This window comes from Buceros rhinoceros, unplaced genomic scaffold (assembly GCF_000710305.1).
Source record: "Buceros rhinoceros silvestris isolate BGI_N320 unplaced genomic scaffold, ASM71030v1 scaffold6495, whole genome shotgun sequence".
NCBI lineage: Eukaryota > Metazoa > Chordata > Aves > Bucerotiformes > Bucerotidae > Buceros > Buceros rhinoceros.
Genome location: NW_010413531.1, coordinates 97,467 through 112,397, shown reverse-complemented (window position 1 = coordinate 112,397; position 14,931 = coordinate 97,467). Strand labels below are relative to the sequence as shown.

Below are 14,931 nucleotides of genomic sequence, written 5' to 3'. Positions count from 1 at the left end.
TTCGTTAGTCTCGTTTAATACTACTACAGTAACTGTTGACAGTCCAGTTGATAGATTTTGAAGGAGGGGAAAGAGAAGATTTTGTCATTAATCAGTCTGTTTTCCCATCATGTATGTCCTCTAAAACTGTTTTTTTTAGTTCCTTGGTTTTCTTCCATTTAGTTAGGCAAGGGGAAGAAAACAGTGATTCTGCAATAAGCATAATATTGGTTCTTCCATAAATGGATGCTTATGAAATACTTCATGTGCAGAACTTTCATTGTAATTGATTTGAGGTGTCTAGAACTAATACTGATTTAATGGAAATCTTGACAGCTGTAACTGCAACAAATTACAATTGCAATATTGATTTCATCTGTGTTTTGAGTCTGCATCTGTTTAATTGGGATATTCCATTATAAGAGTCATCAATATGACTTGGGTTTTTTTTTGAAGCACTGTGAATAATGAAATAGAAGTTTGTCCATAAACTCTAATTTCATTTTACTACTTAACACTGGATTTTATAGCTGTATGGCAGGAAAGAGGTGAATATCTCTTTTGCATCTGAATATTACATCAAGCGGTACCATCTTAGTGGCTGCCTTCCCTTACAACTTGATACTTGATCACATATTTTGCCACACTGACCTTCCCACATTTAAAACGGGTATGTTGTGCCAGAAATTAATTTATATTTCAAAATAAAATTTCTCCTGCCGCTTACGTATTGATAATATATTCCTGTCAAAACATATGAATAAGCTCAGGAATGTAAAGGATACAGCCTTGAAGAGGAATGCAATTGAAATTATCTGGGTTTACAGGAATGACTGTCAAAGAGTCAGTTTATAGTCTGCGTTGGTTTTGTCTGGAATAGAGACCAGGAGCCAAAAAGCTGCAAGATTTAGTGGGCAGAAAGGATATTTCTGTGAAGAAATTTCTAGCCTGTTTGAGTTATTAGAATAGGGGGTGAACTAATGAGTTATTCTAGGCATTTGTAAATCAGTAAAATTTAGGAACTGAATCATTTTGCAACTGGAAGATATTAAATCATTTCTTTTGTCCCAGATGGGTGGAAGATAAGAGGAAATGTTTTCCTCCTATCATGTTAAAATCCTTACCTTCATCCAGGTTTTTGGCAATGCACACCCATGTGTTACTTGGATTCCGAGGGTTTTGGACATACATGTTTAACTGAACCATAGATGGTTAAAATGGAAATGTACTTCTTCCATGACCAGTATTTTCATCCATCATATGGCATGCATAATTGACGTTCAGAGGAGACCTGGTGTGAGATACAGTTATGAAGCAAGGGCACCATAGTTACATATTTTGGAGGATTTACCATACATTTCTTGTATCCTTGGTGAATAATAAGGAGCAAAAAGACTACATAAGACGAAGGTCTTGTAGAGCCTTTATCAGGAAAATCTCTGTATTGTTATGGCATTTGGCCAAACAAGCATCTGCAAAGGGGGCATTATAAAATAACTGTCACTGGGGACTTAAATGCCATGGAGAGGATACAGCCTTTTGGTAGCGTTAGTTACTCCATTAGCTCTCTTGTAAAGTTCTGCACAGTAATTGGTCTTCAAACTTTCAACTGCTCCCCCCTGCTAACAGTCCAGCTGGTTGTCACTCCAAAGCCACAGGAGGAAATTCATGTTTCCTTCCAATGTACTGTTTAAAAAAACCCCTAATTATTTGACTAGGCTTGATAACAGTTATAAAGCTACATCCAGACTTAGTTTATTCCCTTAAAGAACATATATTATTAAAGAACATATATTATTAAAGAACGATAGGTTTCACCTCGTTCTGCTGAAGAAAACATGAAAATGGCTGCTCTGCAGTTGTGAGGTGAAGATTACTGTTCCTTTTAAGATACTTTCTTCATTTCTCATGGTAGTATAGGTTAAAATCACCTGTCCAGGTGTCAAATAGATCATGTCTTTCTATATTAACTAAATTCTGGCAGGGTAGTAGTGATCAATCCAGCTCTGAATCTACTTGAGTTCTCCCTTGGGACAGGGCATTCAGCAGCTCAGCCTGCCTAGCCAGGTGTCAATATTTTAGTCGCTTTTGTGCAAAGCCTCATGACCTCCCAACATTTCTGATGTGGCAGGTGTCATGAGCTTTTCATGTAGCTCCTTGGAGAACTATACAGCTGGAAAAGCAGGATCACAGCCTTAACCAAAGAATTACCTTAGAAACTGTAAGTTTTGGTGTCTTGATATGTTCTAAAATTTGCATCATTTAATCAGGCACTTAAATTTGTCTCAAAGACTTTAATTTTATATGTTTTTTATTTTGAGCGTCCTTATTCTGAATTAATGATTTTTCAGCTAATGTTCCTTATACCAAATACAGCAATCACTAATCTTAAATGCACTATTGTTGATGATGGTTAATATGTTAGCAATATAAACAACCTAATAGCGTGCATTTGATACAACCTAAGAATTAGCCTGTTAAAAAGAAATGAAACCTGTAGTAGGAATAAAAACAGGACAGTGGACTTTCAGACATATTAATTACATTTAATTTGGTACCAGAACAACATGTGTTACCGTGAAAACGCTTCTTAAAATGTCATCCAGATTAATTTCCTAGTCATCCCATTTGGCTTCCCAAGTAGTTGTATCCGGTGTTTTCATGACACACAGCTTTTACGTTAACCTTGCTGGATTAATTGTTTAGTTATGGCTGGTTAATTTTTTAGTTATGGTTGGTTAATTTTTTTCATTCCCGATGAAACAGTAGAGAAATTAGTATCTTAATAATATTTCATGAGAAATATGTTCACAATATTACAGCTGCTTTTGAAAATATTTTCTCCAGTGGCACTAATTTGAAGTTGAATTGTTTGTTTGCAAGACCCAGTTTTGTGTTCAAAAAAGGTTTAATTACGTTTTGATAATTTTGACTATAATGGTTGACTTTTATTTTGTACCTTTTTGCAATTTATTATTCCCTTCCTCAGAAGGGTGCCTTGTGTAACTTAGGCTTATAGGTCTCTTTTCTATGAGATCGTATTCAGAGGGATGTTTCTGATAATAGACTCATAAAATGGTTTAGATTGTAAAAGACCTTTAAGATCACCGAGACCAGCTCAGTGGCAGTGCACTGCCAAGTCCACCACTAAACCATGTCCCTCAGCACCACGTCTACATGTCTTTTAAGTATCTTCAGGGATGCGGTCTTCACTTCTCTGGGCAGCCTGTTGCACTTCTTGACGACCCTCTCTGTGAAGAAACTTCCTAATATCCAGCCTAAACTTACCCAGCCCAGCTTGAGGCCAGTACCTCTTGTCCTATCACTTGTTACTTGGGAGAAGAGACTGACACCCACCTCTCTACAACCTTCTTTCAGATCTTCTCTCAGCCTCATATTCCCCATACATATGTTGTATGATATATGAAACAAAATGGTCACTGAAAACCTAGGGCAATCACAGTGCAGGTTTGTCTAACAGAATTTGTTCTAGCTTTCCTGGTTCTCTATAAGACATGAATGCCGTTCCCTGTGGTCATGAGTCCATAATACAAAGTGACAGTTGCATTAAGAGTGGAACCCAATTTCCTGAACTATGTAGGCATTTAATGTCATTTTAGACTCACAAAAATTTTGATGGTAGTAAGTACCTCGGGGTCTCTAAAATAACGTTAAGAACCTATATTTAGGAAACTGGCATCTAATGTATGTATAGTCATCTATAAACTGTTGAAATCAAGGAATTGGTTTAAGTTCTTGCGTGTTTTTCTATAGTAGTATCATTGAAATGAAATAGATACCATTGAAACAAATTCTAGAGAGTAGACATCTGTTTTGATCTTATTTTATATCATGATTTTTATGGCTGTCAAATTGGCAGATCCTCTCGTGTAATATTCCACTTGGACAAAAATCATAGTCCAGATTACAGTTCAAATGAGGGAGGGAGTTTTTCTAGTGTATCAGATGGGTTTCTGTTATCTGGAGCAGTATACATTTAATACAGATACGGCACTTTGAGGAATACTTCAGAAACTGATGCTGTCAGTCATTATCTGTAGTCACATGAAAATTTACTTTGTTTCTTTTGCCATTAGATGTGGTTTTTATATTTTTCTTTTATTTTGTTGGCCATTCTCCTTTTTAATCTTCTTTTACTGTGCTTTCTCTTGTTTCTGCCTGTAATTCAGAATCCATGAAATTCTTCTTAACATTTGGATCAGAAGAACTGGTCCAGGAAATGAGTTTACAAATAAGTTTTGCTATTCTTATGCAGAGGAAAAGCTGTTTGAATTTTTTTTTTTCCCAGTGACACATTCTTCAGCGCACTGAAGGGTTTCAGTACTTGATGTATCTGACATGCAACACTCGGAGGAGTCTTGTTTTACTCTTCAAACATTGCATCAAACCCTGTAAAATTTAAGTACAGGATGATTATAGCCCAAAAGCCCAACTGCTTATCAGTGCCAGTAAGGACTCTAAGCATAAGTCTAGAAATGGTATTGTATTAGACTTTTTTGTTCTTGTTTTTTCTAACTTACCTGAGGAAGACAACTTTCCTGCACGCTGTAGTGGTGGTGGTAGAAAACTAGTTGGCATGCACTTCTTAGGATCTTTGTTCTTACAGCTAACTGACAGTGTGGAAGGATGTTGTGATTAAGAAACCACAGGACCTGAATTTTGGATACAGACCAAACACAGTCTGACTTGTCATGCCATTGAAAATTTTTTGGTGAAACCGCATAAAGCAGAATACAGAATTCTGCTTTATGAAAAGCAGAATTAGAATTGAGAAATTAAGTAGAATTTAGAGAACTACTCTCATAAAGCTTAAGTGTCTGCACTTTTCAGAGACTGCAGCAGCTTTCACTGTTTTTTGTTGTTGTTGAAGCCCATATTGAAGCCACAGTGGTTTCAGACGTATTCCATGCTGACCATGTTCCACGGACTCTCCTTGGTACTGTGGGCATTGGTAGGCTTTCACTGCTTTGTGGAGACAGTCCACCAGTAACCTAGTATAGTTTGTAGTAGCCTTGATCAGTTTGGTTTAATGATTCCATGTGGATTTTTTTTCATACTCAGCTTTTCATAAAATAAATAGTATTTTTTCTGGGCACGTCAGGTTATTTGAGCAGTAAAACCACTACTGCAAGGCCAGGTGTCAGACTGTTGATGTTTACTCTAAATGTGCATGAGTTAAATACACTGAGTAACTTTCCAAGAGCTTTAATCATTGCTAATTTGGTCATTAAGTTTCTAGTTGCATGAGTCAGAAATCTGAAAGAAGGTGTAAAAGACTCAATATGAGTAAAAAGTAAACTTTCAAATTCATACAAACTCTTTTTCCAGATAGTCTTACTAACTAGGAGACTGTGCAGAACCACGGTATTTTGTCCTAAAGGAAGCTGCAGAACAGAACAGTGTTTAATTGGATTGTCACTGTGTAAAAATCTATTAATGATTAATTTAGCTACTGCTCCAAATACAGATCTTTATATTCCTGCCTCCAGATTTCACTTTTGTCTTCCAAGAATTACCTTGATATGCTCAAAGTATTGACTGTGTTCACATGAAAGAAATCCACTGCCAAAAACTATGGTCCAAAGATTTTATGCATAGCATGATTTCAAACACTTTCTGATTAAAGACACAGTTTTAGTGTTAAGAAAAGGAGCAGGTTAATAAAAGCCTATATTCCTTGTCAAAGTCCTCCATGACTAGAACTAAAATATGTCCAAGGAAAAATCAGTATTACAGTTGAAAATGAATTAATAATATTTATGGATGTTAATGACCATATTAATTATTTAGCATTTTCCATAAATATTTTAAAAAGGAAGTATGGAGTAAAGTAACTGTTTTCAGTGTGTTAATAAAATAGTCTTATGTAGCTGTTGGCTGGAACCTTATAAAGAGTATTTTCAGTGTTTATTTCCTGTATTAGAAAGTCAGTGTCCTACACTTTGGCCACAAATAACATTGTCATCTCTTGTTTAGTTTTTCACATAACAGTAAAACTATTTAATAAGGTTTGTATTTGCTTTTTCTACAGAACCCAAATCAATTTCACGGTAGCGATTGATTTCACAGCCTCAAATGGTAAGAAGAAAACTAAACATCTTGGGTGTGTATATGCTGTGTTTGGTTTTAAATGTACATACGCGTGTGTGTGTATGTATCAGTATCAGTATTCTGCTTAATTTCATTGTATTGTTGATTATCTGTATGCTTGGCACCGCCTGGAATCAGGATTCCATTTTGCTGAGCTCTGGACTAGAGGCCAGTTCCTGTCCAGAAATGCAGGGTAAACAGAACAGATAAAAATTGAAAAAGCTACATATAAAATTGAATAGGTAGGAGCAGTTTGCAAATATTTGTGTACTTTCTGATTTTTGTTTTGTTTTGTTTATTTTGTTTTGGTTTTATTATTTCTGGGAGAAAGCTGACTAACTTAGAAGACCCCACTGAAAGAGGCAAAAAACGGAGATTCAGGTGGAGCGAGGCTGGAGTGAAGCAGACATAAGTTTTGTTCCTCCTCCAAAAATGCTTGCAGAAAATTTTGTAAATTTCATCTTAAAACTGCTTATCATATTATAAAATTGCACAAATTTGCCAGTCTAATCACAGTTTCTTGCTGCCCTTTTAATACTGAAAAGTTTACAGCTACCTCTGTTAACCTGTTAAAAATGTATTCAGAACATTGCATTTTTACCTGATACAACCACAGTTAGGTGTTTAGGAAATAAGTTTGTTTTCTTTTCATGATCTTTTCAATTTCTGCTTTCTTAGGTTTCTATTATTTTTAAGAGAGCAAAGTTTGAAGTGACTCAGTTTTAAGGAAAATCTGATCCTTGCTTCGACAGGTAACCCTTCACAGCCTACTTCACTGCACTACATGAATCCCTACCAGCTGAATGCTTATGGCATGGCACTGAAAGCAGTAGGTGAAATAATTCAGGACTACGATAGTGATAAAATGTTCCCAGCTTTAGGTTTTGGAGCTAGACTGCCTCCAGATGGAAGGGTATCACATGAATTTGCACTGGTAAGTAAATAAATACGTATTGTTTGAATTTCTTTACTACAACAAAATTTTGGAGTTAAGGTTACACTCTTAAGCGATTACTACACAAGTGAAGATCGGATGTCATGGGTTAGGGCTGGACTGGCCACGAGGCAAATGACAGATGCTCTCCATTAACCCCTCTCCAAAGGGGAAGAGAAAGAAAAAAGGGAGAGAGCCCTATGGATTGGAAAATTAAAACTGTTTTAATGAAAATAATAACAATAAAATGAAATATATACAAATACATACAAAACCAATACTGAACCAAACCCCCCTGATGGCAAACGCATCACCATGACCACTGATGCTGTGGGCTGATGCGGGGGAAGTCCCAGACTGAACGCAGTGGCAGATGGGAACCAGATTCAGGAGCTGGATTCCAGAACTGGATTCAGGAATGCACGCATTGGGATTGAAGGCAGAACGAACAGAACCCTCCTCAGACACCGGCCATTGAAGAAGAGAGAGACTGACCCTTGTGATCCCTCCGCTTTATACCGAATACAACGTACATGTGATGGAAAACCTTGCTGGTCAGTTCAGGGTCACCTGTCCTGGCTGCTCCTCCCCACAGGTGCAGCCTCTAACTCACTGCACCCCACCGTGGGACACAGGATTGAGCAGTGACCTTGGTCTGCGCAGGAGCAAGTCTGAGCAAGAGCCTTTCTGCAGACCAGTCCCTGGTAGTGACTGTAAACATCAAGCGTTATCACGGCTAGAAGCAGACACTGTCTGCACAGACAGGCCATTAACTTCAGAAAGTGCCGTCACTGAGGAGAGACTGAGCTGAGAAGTGAAATCGCTGAACAGAATTAGTTCTGTTCTAGCTCAAACCAGGACAACAAAAGATGTGCGAATCCTTCGGTCTAAAAGACTGTTTCAAGATTTTTCATCTTAGTGAAGTTACTGAGAAAAATCCAGAGTCAAGAGGTCCCTGTAGGCCAAAAATAGTCATAAAGAGAAGTAATCATCTTTAACCACAGCTGTAGCAGCATGAGAAACAGATGCTTGAAAGACTTCAGATTGAACCTAATCTATCTTAAGAAGCAAATGAATCATGATCTAAGATAATCTTTCATTATTGTTGTTACCGTTCTCATTTTCTGGCATCTCTTTATCTTTTACAAGCTGCTAGTTTAGAGGCAGATAACTAGGTGGACTATAAGCTGCGGTGACAGGAACAAATCTGAGACTGGTCCATGTGCCATTTTAATTGCAAAACTAAAATCTAACAGGATTGGCCAGAAGTGTTGACATGTTATAACTGATGCTTGTGATTAGTGTGGATGTTTATCTGCTCGCTTATTTTGAGGTTTTTGTTCTTCTCTGTGTAGGATAACGTTGCCAAAATAACAGCAAGTGTAGGTATATCAGGTAAGTTTTATTTAGATAGCAGGACAGGCATGGCAGAAGACTGGTGATTGTAGATGCATATTTCCTCTGTCAGCCTGTGCTAGAAAACAGTGCCACATATATTATCTCAAGGGAAGGTTTTCCACATGGATAGTAATTTAAAACAGGTGAAATTGCAGATACGCCTTTGAATCACAGACTTTCTCTGGACATTCGTGAAGCAAGTTCAGATAGATTGATACATATAATCCTAAGGCTATTAAACCAGCCGCTTTCACGGGCACCCCCTTGCCATGGGGAAGGAGCTTGCGTGCCCTTGTGAGGTTGAGAGCTGTGCTGGTGGTGGCATGTGCCTCCGGTGGGGTCTCCCAAGCCAGACAGGTCTCAACTGAAGGGTCAGACAAAGTGTGTCCACGGGCAGGATGGGTTCACTAGCCTTCGGGCAGCCATCCTAGGAGAAGGACAACTCTAACCCCAAACCCAGGAAGATGGAGCTCGTTTAGCCTTGTAAGGCTCCATCTAAGAGAAAGACGCTCTAACCAAACCTACGACCTGAGGACTTCACTGTCACCGTCCAAGCTCACTAGGCCCTGGCAGATGAACCTCAGGTGTAAAGGGTGGAGCCAGTTCTGCGCACGCTGCGCCTCACCTAAAAAATCCACCACACAGGCTTGAAGGGTATGCTCACATTTGCAAAGCCCTGTAGCGCATTGGCCTTTTCATCCATCAGCGCGCTTGCAATATGTGTAGGAAAAACCCTTCCCAAATCTTCGTTCACGAAGCTAAGCCGTGATGAAACCAGCAGATTTATTCCTGGTTACTTTCAGGTTTAAAAGTTGTTTCTAAAGTTGATTCAGTTATTTCATGAGACACTGTAGTGCTTTTACAGAGAAAAAAACTGTCTTTTTTGCTTCCTCCGTATATAAACATATATAGGTGTCTCCCTATAATGCTGAGCAGTGTTTTCAGCACTCTCTTTCGACATTCTATATCAATTCCATGGAAAATCCACTTTGCTTTTCTAGATTCTAAGGGTGGTATACTCTACTTCAGAATAAGATACCAGCACATTAAGCGCATAAGGTGTTGGCACATGAAGGAGAATAAGGTGATTTGGGAGGTTTTGAAGCCTTGTATGGATCATTTGTCTGAGCCAGCATGGGTCATTCATCTGGGATTTAGCTTATATGTTTGTATTGTCAGCTATAAATATATATCCTAGTAAGAGAGTGATTAGGGAGATAGGTAGTTATATGCCCACCCAAAGAATTTACACTCCCAGCTATTTCAGTGAGTTCCCAAAGAATAAGTTCCTTTCTTCATCTGTTTATACCAGGTCAAAAATCAGTTTTCCAATGCAGAAACATTGTACCAAAACAATGAAGAGTTTACAGTTAACGTTATACTCATACTCACATAGCATATGAACATCAGGATTTGGCTACCATTTCTTTTTTCACATTTTCAAAATAAGAAAATCATTGAACCACAGCTGTGCTCCTAAACACCCTCCAGGTTTTACATCTGCCCTGTAATTCATACCTTAAATCCATACAGGGAAATGCCTGTTGCTGTTGCACATAAAAAAGACCGCCTTTTAATGTGTTTAATTCCACTGAAGATGGTATTTATGTCTAGGAACCAGTTCCAGTGATTCAGACTGCATAGAACATGAGGCTGCTAGAACCTCCTTCCCTATGCAGTTAATGCTCACAATCAGCCATGACACTTAAATTGCACTTTTGTAGTAAACTCTGAATAGATCCTAGAACACTTAGGTCTTTGTAATTTAAAAATGTACACTGGGTAGTGTTCACTAACCTACATAATTTTTGTTTAAAAATTATTTTTAGTGATTAATCCTCTCTTATCTTCATTAGAATGGAAACCCGCAAAACCCATACTGCCATGGAATTGATGGTGTAATGGAGGCGTATTACACGAGTCTTAAGTCAGTACAGCTTTATGGACCAACAAACTTTGCTCCTGTGATTAATCATGTAGCCAGGTAAGATACATCACAACAGGTACTTTGCAGAAACATCTTATTTCCACTACAGCTATCACATATAAAAGGCTAACAGTTACATTATGCTAAACACTTGAAAGGTCTTTACCTCTGTTTTGTTTATTCAGTCTAACATGATTAACCTGTACCTTTGAGTAGGTTTGAAGACCACATGCTAGTATTATGCAGAATTTCATTGCTGATTGAAAATAGATACAAGTGATCCAGTTGATCTACCCTGTATTAAAATCTCAGGAGTCATTATAATGACAGAAAAATTTTGTGAGATCACTCTGCCATGTTTGGTTTTTGTCCTTTGGCGAACAGAATTTTTGTTTCACAAAAAACACATGAATCTATGAAAAAATGTATAAAATGCAGTATTTTTTAGGCATGTGTAGGTCCTCTAATCTCAAAATGTCCAAAATATCCACAAAATTTTCCAGGGCTCTCTGTGACGACAGTTCCCGTCTCGTAGTGGTACTGTTATGGCAATAGTACAGCAGTCACTGCTGTGGAGCCGCGGTGCTGTGTTATGCAACACCTCATCTAACTTCTCAAAGTAAAACCCTTCTTGTGTTTGTAGAAGTTTTCTAAGAAGAAAAATGTTGCCTTAGTTTGGGTGACAATATCTTGACTTGCAGTATATCGCCATGCGTTGGTGTAAGAAAAGTGATATGGCTCAGAAAATTTAGTCAAGTAACTACCTGAATGCATTTTGTTTTATTTAAAGGGAAAGAAAAAATGTTTCTAAAATAAAGCAGTAGAGATATGCAAATGTGTACTGTGGATGTTTTATTTATGAGTTTGAAAAATAGTTAATTGCTGGTGTTAGTTCTACAGCCCAATGAAAAATAATTTACAAATCTAATGGTGAAAATAATTTTCTGAGCACCTCAGCATGGCTAGATAGACAATTTCAGCTCTTTAGGATTAGTTGTTCTATCGTCAAATCATACCATTCAGATTATGTACCTGTATATTCTATTGCTTGACTTTAGCAACTAGCTGTCTTCTTTTAATCTTTCCTTTGACAGGATCTCTCCAATATCTGTTTTCAGACTGTGAGGAAATGTGCCAGTTCTTACGACACTTGAATTCAACATATGTGGCATTCAGTGTCTGCATTAGCCACGTTAACTGGAAATCTAATGTATTGACTTTTCTGGCTCTTCCTTCCACTTTGGAACTGGTCATATCAGCTGAGCTAGGCAGTTCAAAATTTGACAGTTAACTCAAGCCCCCTGTTCATTGCAAAAATTGAAATTCTTGATCTAGTACCATCAAAGAATTGGCGTAAATTGAGTTCCTTTTCTCACCAGTTGCTCAGGAGTATTTGTCACCTTTTGCATAATTAGAGAAGCCTGTCAGTGGCATTTATAGTTTTTTTTCCCCTGAACTTTTTGTCTAAATATCAAGCCATTGCATATTTTGGGAACTCCTTCTGTAGCAAATCACACTATGTTGTAGTGGAAAAGCCAAGAATCTTCATGAGGGTTTCTACTGCATTATCATCCTTAGTACAATGTACCAGTCCAGTTCTCAGTAACATCTTTTCCCTTCAAGGTTCAATTTCTCATTTGTTCTGAAGACCCTCATAGACATGATACTAGAAATTATGGTCTAGTTTGCAGTTACTCTTTGAACCTACCTTCAGCCCCAAAGAAATTTCTTCTTCTCATATCCCTCCTACTTAAAAATACGCTTCTGATGAAATCTCTGGAAATAATGTCAGATATTACTGTCCCATTGTGGTTTCAGAACTCTTCAGAAGCTCTTTAAGCAGATAATAAGTTTATTATCCTTCCTCCAGCTAGGGAATTATCTAAACTACGCCACCAGATTCAACCTAGTGTCTTCTGTCATCTTCCCTCATCATATAAGATCTTTCTTGAAAAAGACTTCAGAATGTTTTATTATGTGGAAAATTTGAAATAACCAGATTTCTTTTCCATTACTGCAGTGTAGTATGTAGACAATATTAAGTGCTCAGAAAGGATAATGAATTTTTATTTTACTCTCTCATGATCCCTTGTCACTGCAGTCATCATTGAAAAGATTATCAGCATTGTGGAAAAATGAATAAAAGAAGTGTCTGCATGGTAGCATACTCCACAAAATGTATTCCACAGTAGGTTTTGCTAATCTAGGTATTTAATTTTCAGTCCTTCCAGCCAGCATGCAAATACATGATGTTCAACAGGGTCATTGTCTGTGTAGCTTTTCTACCCATCTGTATCTGGAGAGGGAGAGGGAGGAATGTGAGGGTTTTCTGTGAATTGTAGATTCCATTCTGCACACATTCCTCCAAACTCTTGTAAATGTTGTGGTTGCAGAATCTTATTTATTGGCAGTACTCACTTGCAAATGCACTGTGTAATATCAGAGTTAGAATTTTCTAAGCACATGCAGTCATCAGGAGCATCATTAGAACATACCCTGTTCAGTGACCCAGGCCTTCCACGTTCAGTGACCAGTAAGATAGTGCATTCCTTGACAGTCGTGTTCTGTACTTGGGCATATCTTCCACAGTATTCATATGGAGACTTTTTTTTTCTTTTGCCGTTTGGCTCCTTCACAGCACCAAGAGCCTTCATGAATGCAGGAACTCTACTGGCTGCTGTCAAGTGAAGCAGCAAGTGGAGCAGCCTGCTTCACACACAGAAGTTCTTTGCTGACTATATAGAACACTTCGACCCTTGGGAGCTGACGATAAATGAACTGAAGTCTTGGTTTCTGGTATGAAGGCCATAGAGTTCAGTGGGGCTGCTACAGACTCACTATCTTTCAGGACTTTCCAAATCTTCAAAAGCTGCTCCTTTTCAAACAGCAGTGGTTTCTTGGGCCCTTTGGCTGCTGCGGGACTGGAATGGTGCTGGATGTGTTTTGTCTTGTATTTGTGTACAGAACAGAGGGAAGCTTGAGTCTTGAAAGGATATCTGTGGGTGGTGCCAAGAGATGAATATCTAAGCCAATATCTCAGGCTGCATGTTCAGCCATTTTACAAATATGCACGTAAATGTGAACTCTAAATCTGCAAGCATGGACAGTGTTAAGTAACCTGGTTTTGTAAGACAGAAAGGAAATTAATGAAATATTTATGCCATGTGCTGATTTCTGATAAATTTCAGTTGTGCTGTAAAACCAACCATTCAATATTAATGCGTGCCCTTCATACCAAATTATGTTCCCCAGAGGTAGTAACGATGAAATAAGTTAGACTTTCCAACAACTCGTGATTCTGTAAGGGACATTCTGCCCATGCTGCTCTCAGTAGTGATGCAGTTCTCATTTTTCACTGATTCATCATATGCAGATTATCAATATCAATATTGCATTAGTTATGTTTTTCTAATATTGTCATTTAAAAGTAGAATGTCCATCTTAATTATGAATGTCTTTACCTTTGAAATCCACTGCATCATGTTTCTTTATTAGTCCTCAGTAGTTAATTTTTTTAAAATGCAGGTTCTTTTCATATTAGTTCCTTTGTATGAAAGGGTTTTTTACTATCATAATGTTGTTTTTTCTTCCCTTAGATATGCTGCTTCAGTAAAAGATGGCTCCCAGTATTTCGTTCTTCTCATTATTACAGATGGAGTTATTTCTGATATGGCTCAGACAAAAGAATCCATAGTGAATGTAAGTTTTGCCAAAAATGTTGACATTTGAAAGAATTATTTCTAGGGATTAGTATTTTAGGCAATAAACTACATAAATTTAGTGCCTGAAATATTAACTAGTTCCTTAAATTAACCATTCTTCCAAAAAACCAGAAGTTTATTATGCATAAAGACAAAAAGAAAGCAAATGTTGAATTTCAGCTTAATTAGTGTTCTGTGGGAAACGATACTCTTCTTTCTAACACTGTCTGTTCATATGATTTTCCTCATCTGCTTCTTGTCTCCTCCTTCCTTACGCACATCCTACCATGAGTTTGCTATGAAAAACTACTTCTTTATCTTTCTAGTAGTGACAGGCAGCTTTGATCCCTCACTTTTTAAAAACTGCCCCAAACTTTCCAATCCCAAATGGCAAGCATACCAGTCATATAATTTCCTTAGAAGGAAATAGTCCCCTAGAATTTTGAAAATTCTTTATTTTTTTCTCCGTTTCTGCATTATTTTCAATATTTTTCTCTTCACCACTGCAGTGCATATAAGTAATAATCTGTATTATGAACAGGTTCCATTTTGCTTTTGCCCCTGGGAAATGTCAGATGAAAGTACACACAAAAACAGCTTCCAGACAGAGTTTGTGAAGATCTATACCAAGAGTTCTGAACATACCTCAGTGGATCTGGTTAATAGTGAAGTGGTGGGTGAAAAGCCTACATAAAAATAATTAAGCATCATGTCAAAATGAGAAGTGGAGAATTATATGGCATATTTTTGAAGGCCCTCTTTCACTGCCTCCTGCAAAGATTCAGTACTGTTCCAGTTTGTAGGATGCACATGAAAATATTACTGAAATATTTAGTTTTTCACTGGAGAGCCAGATGCCCTCAAATTCTAACCAGCAGCAT

General features: G+C 37.6%; 1 protein-coding gene across 1 annotated transcript in view; it reads left to right on the top strand.

Moving 5' to 3' along the window:
• The window catches only part of CPNE8 (copine VIII), an 87,987-nt gene that overhangs the window by 61,929 nt on the left and 11,127 nt on the right, over positions 1-14,931 (top strand). Inside the window, exons 14-17 of the mRNA XM_010136786.1 lie at positions 6,032-6,078; positions 6,843-7,024; positions 10,279-10,406; positions 13,946-14,048. Of these exons, the coding sequence (XP_010135088.1) occupies positions 6,032-6,078; positions 6,843-7,024; positions 10,279-10,406; positions 13,946-14,048 (460 nt within the window). The remainder of the gene's footprint in view (positions 1-6,031; positions 6,079-6,842; positions 7,025-10,278; positions 10,407-13,945; positions 14,049-14,931) is intronic.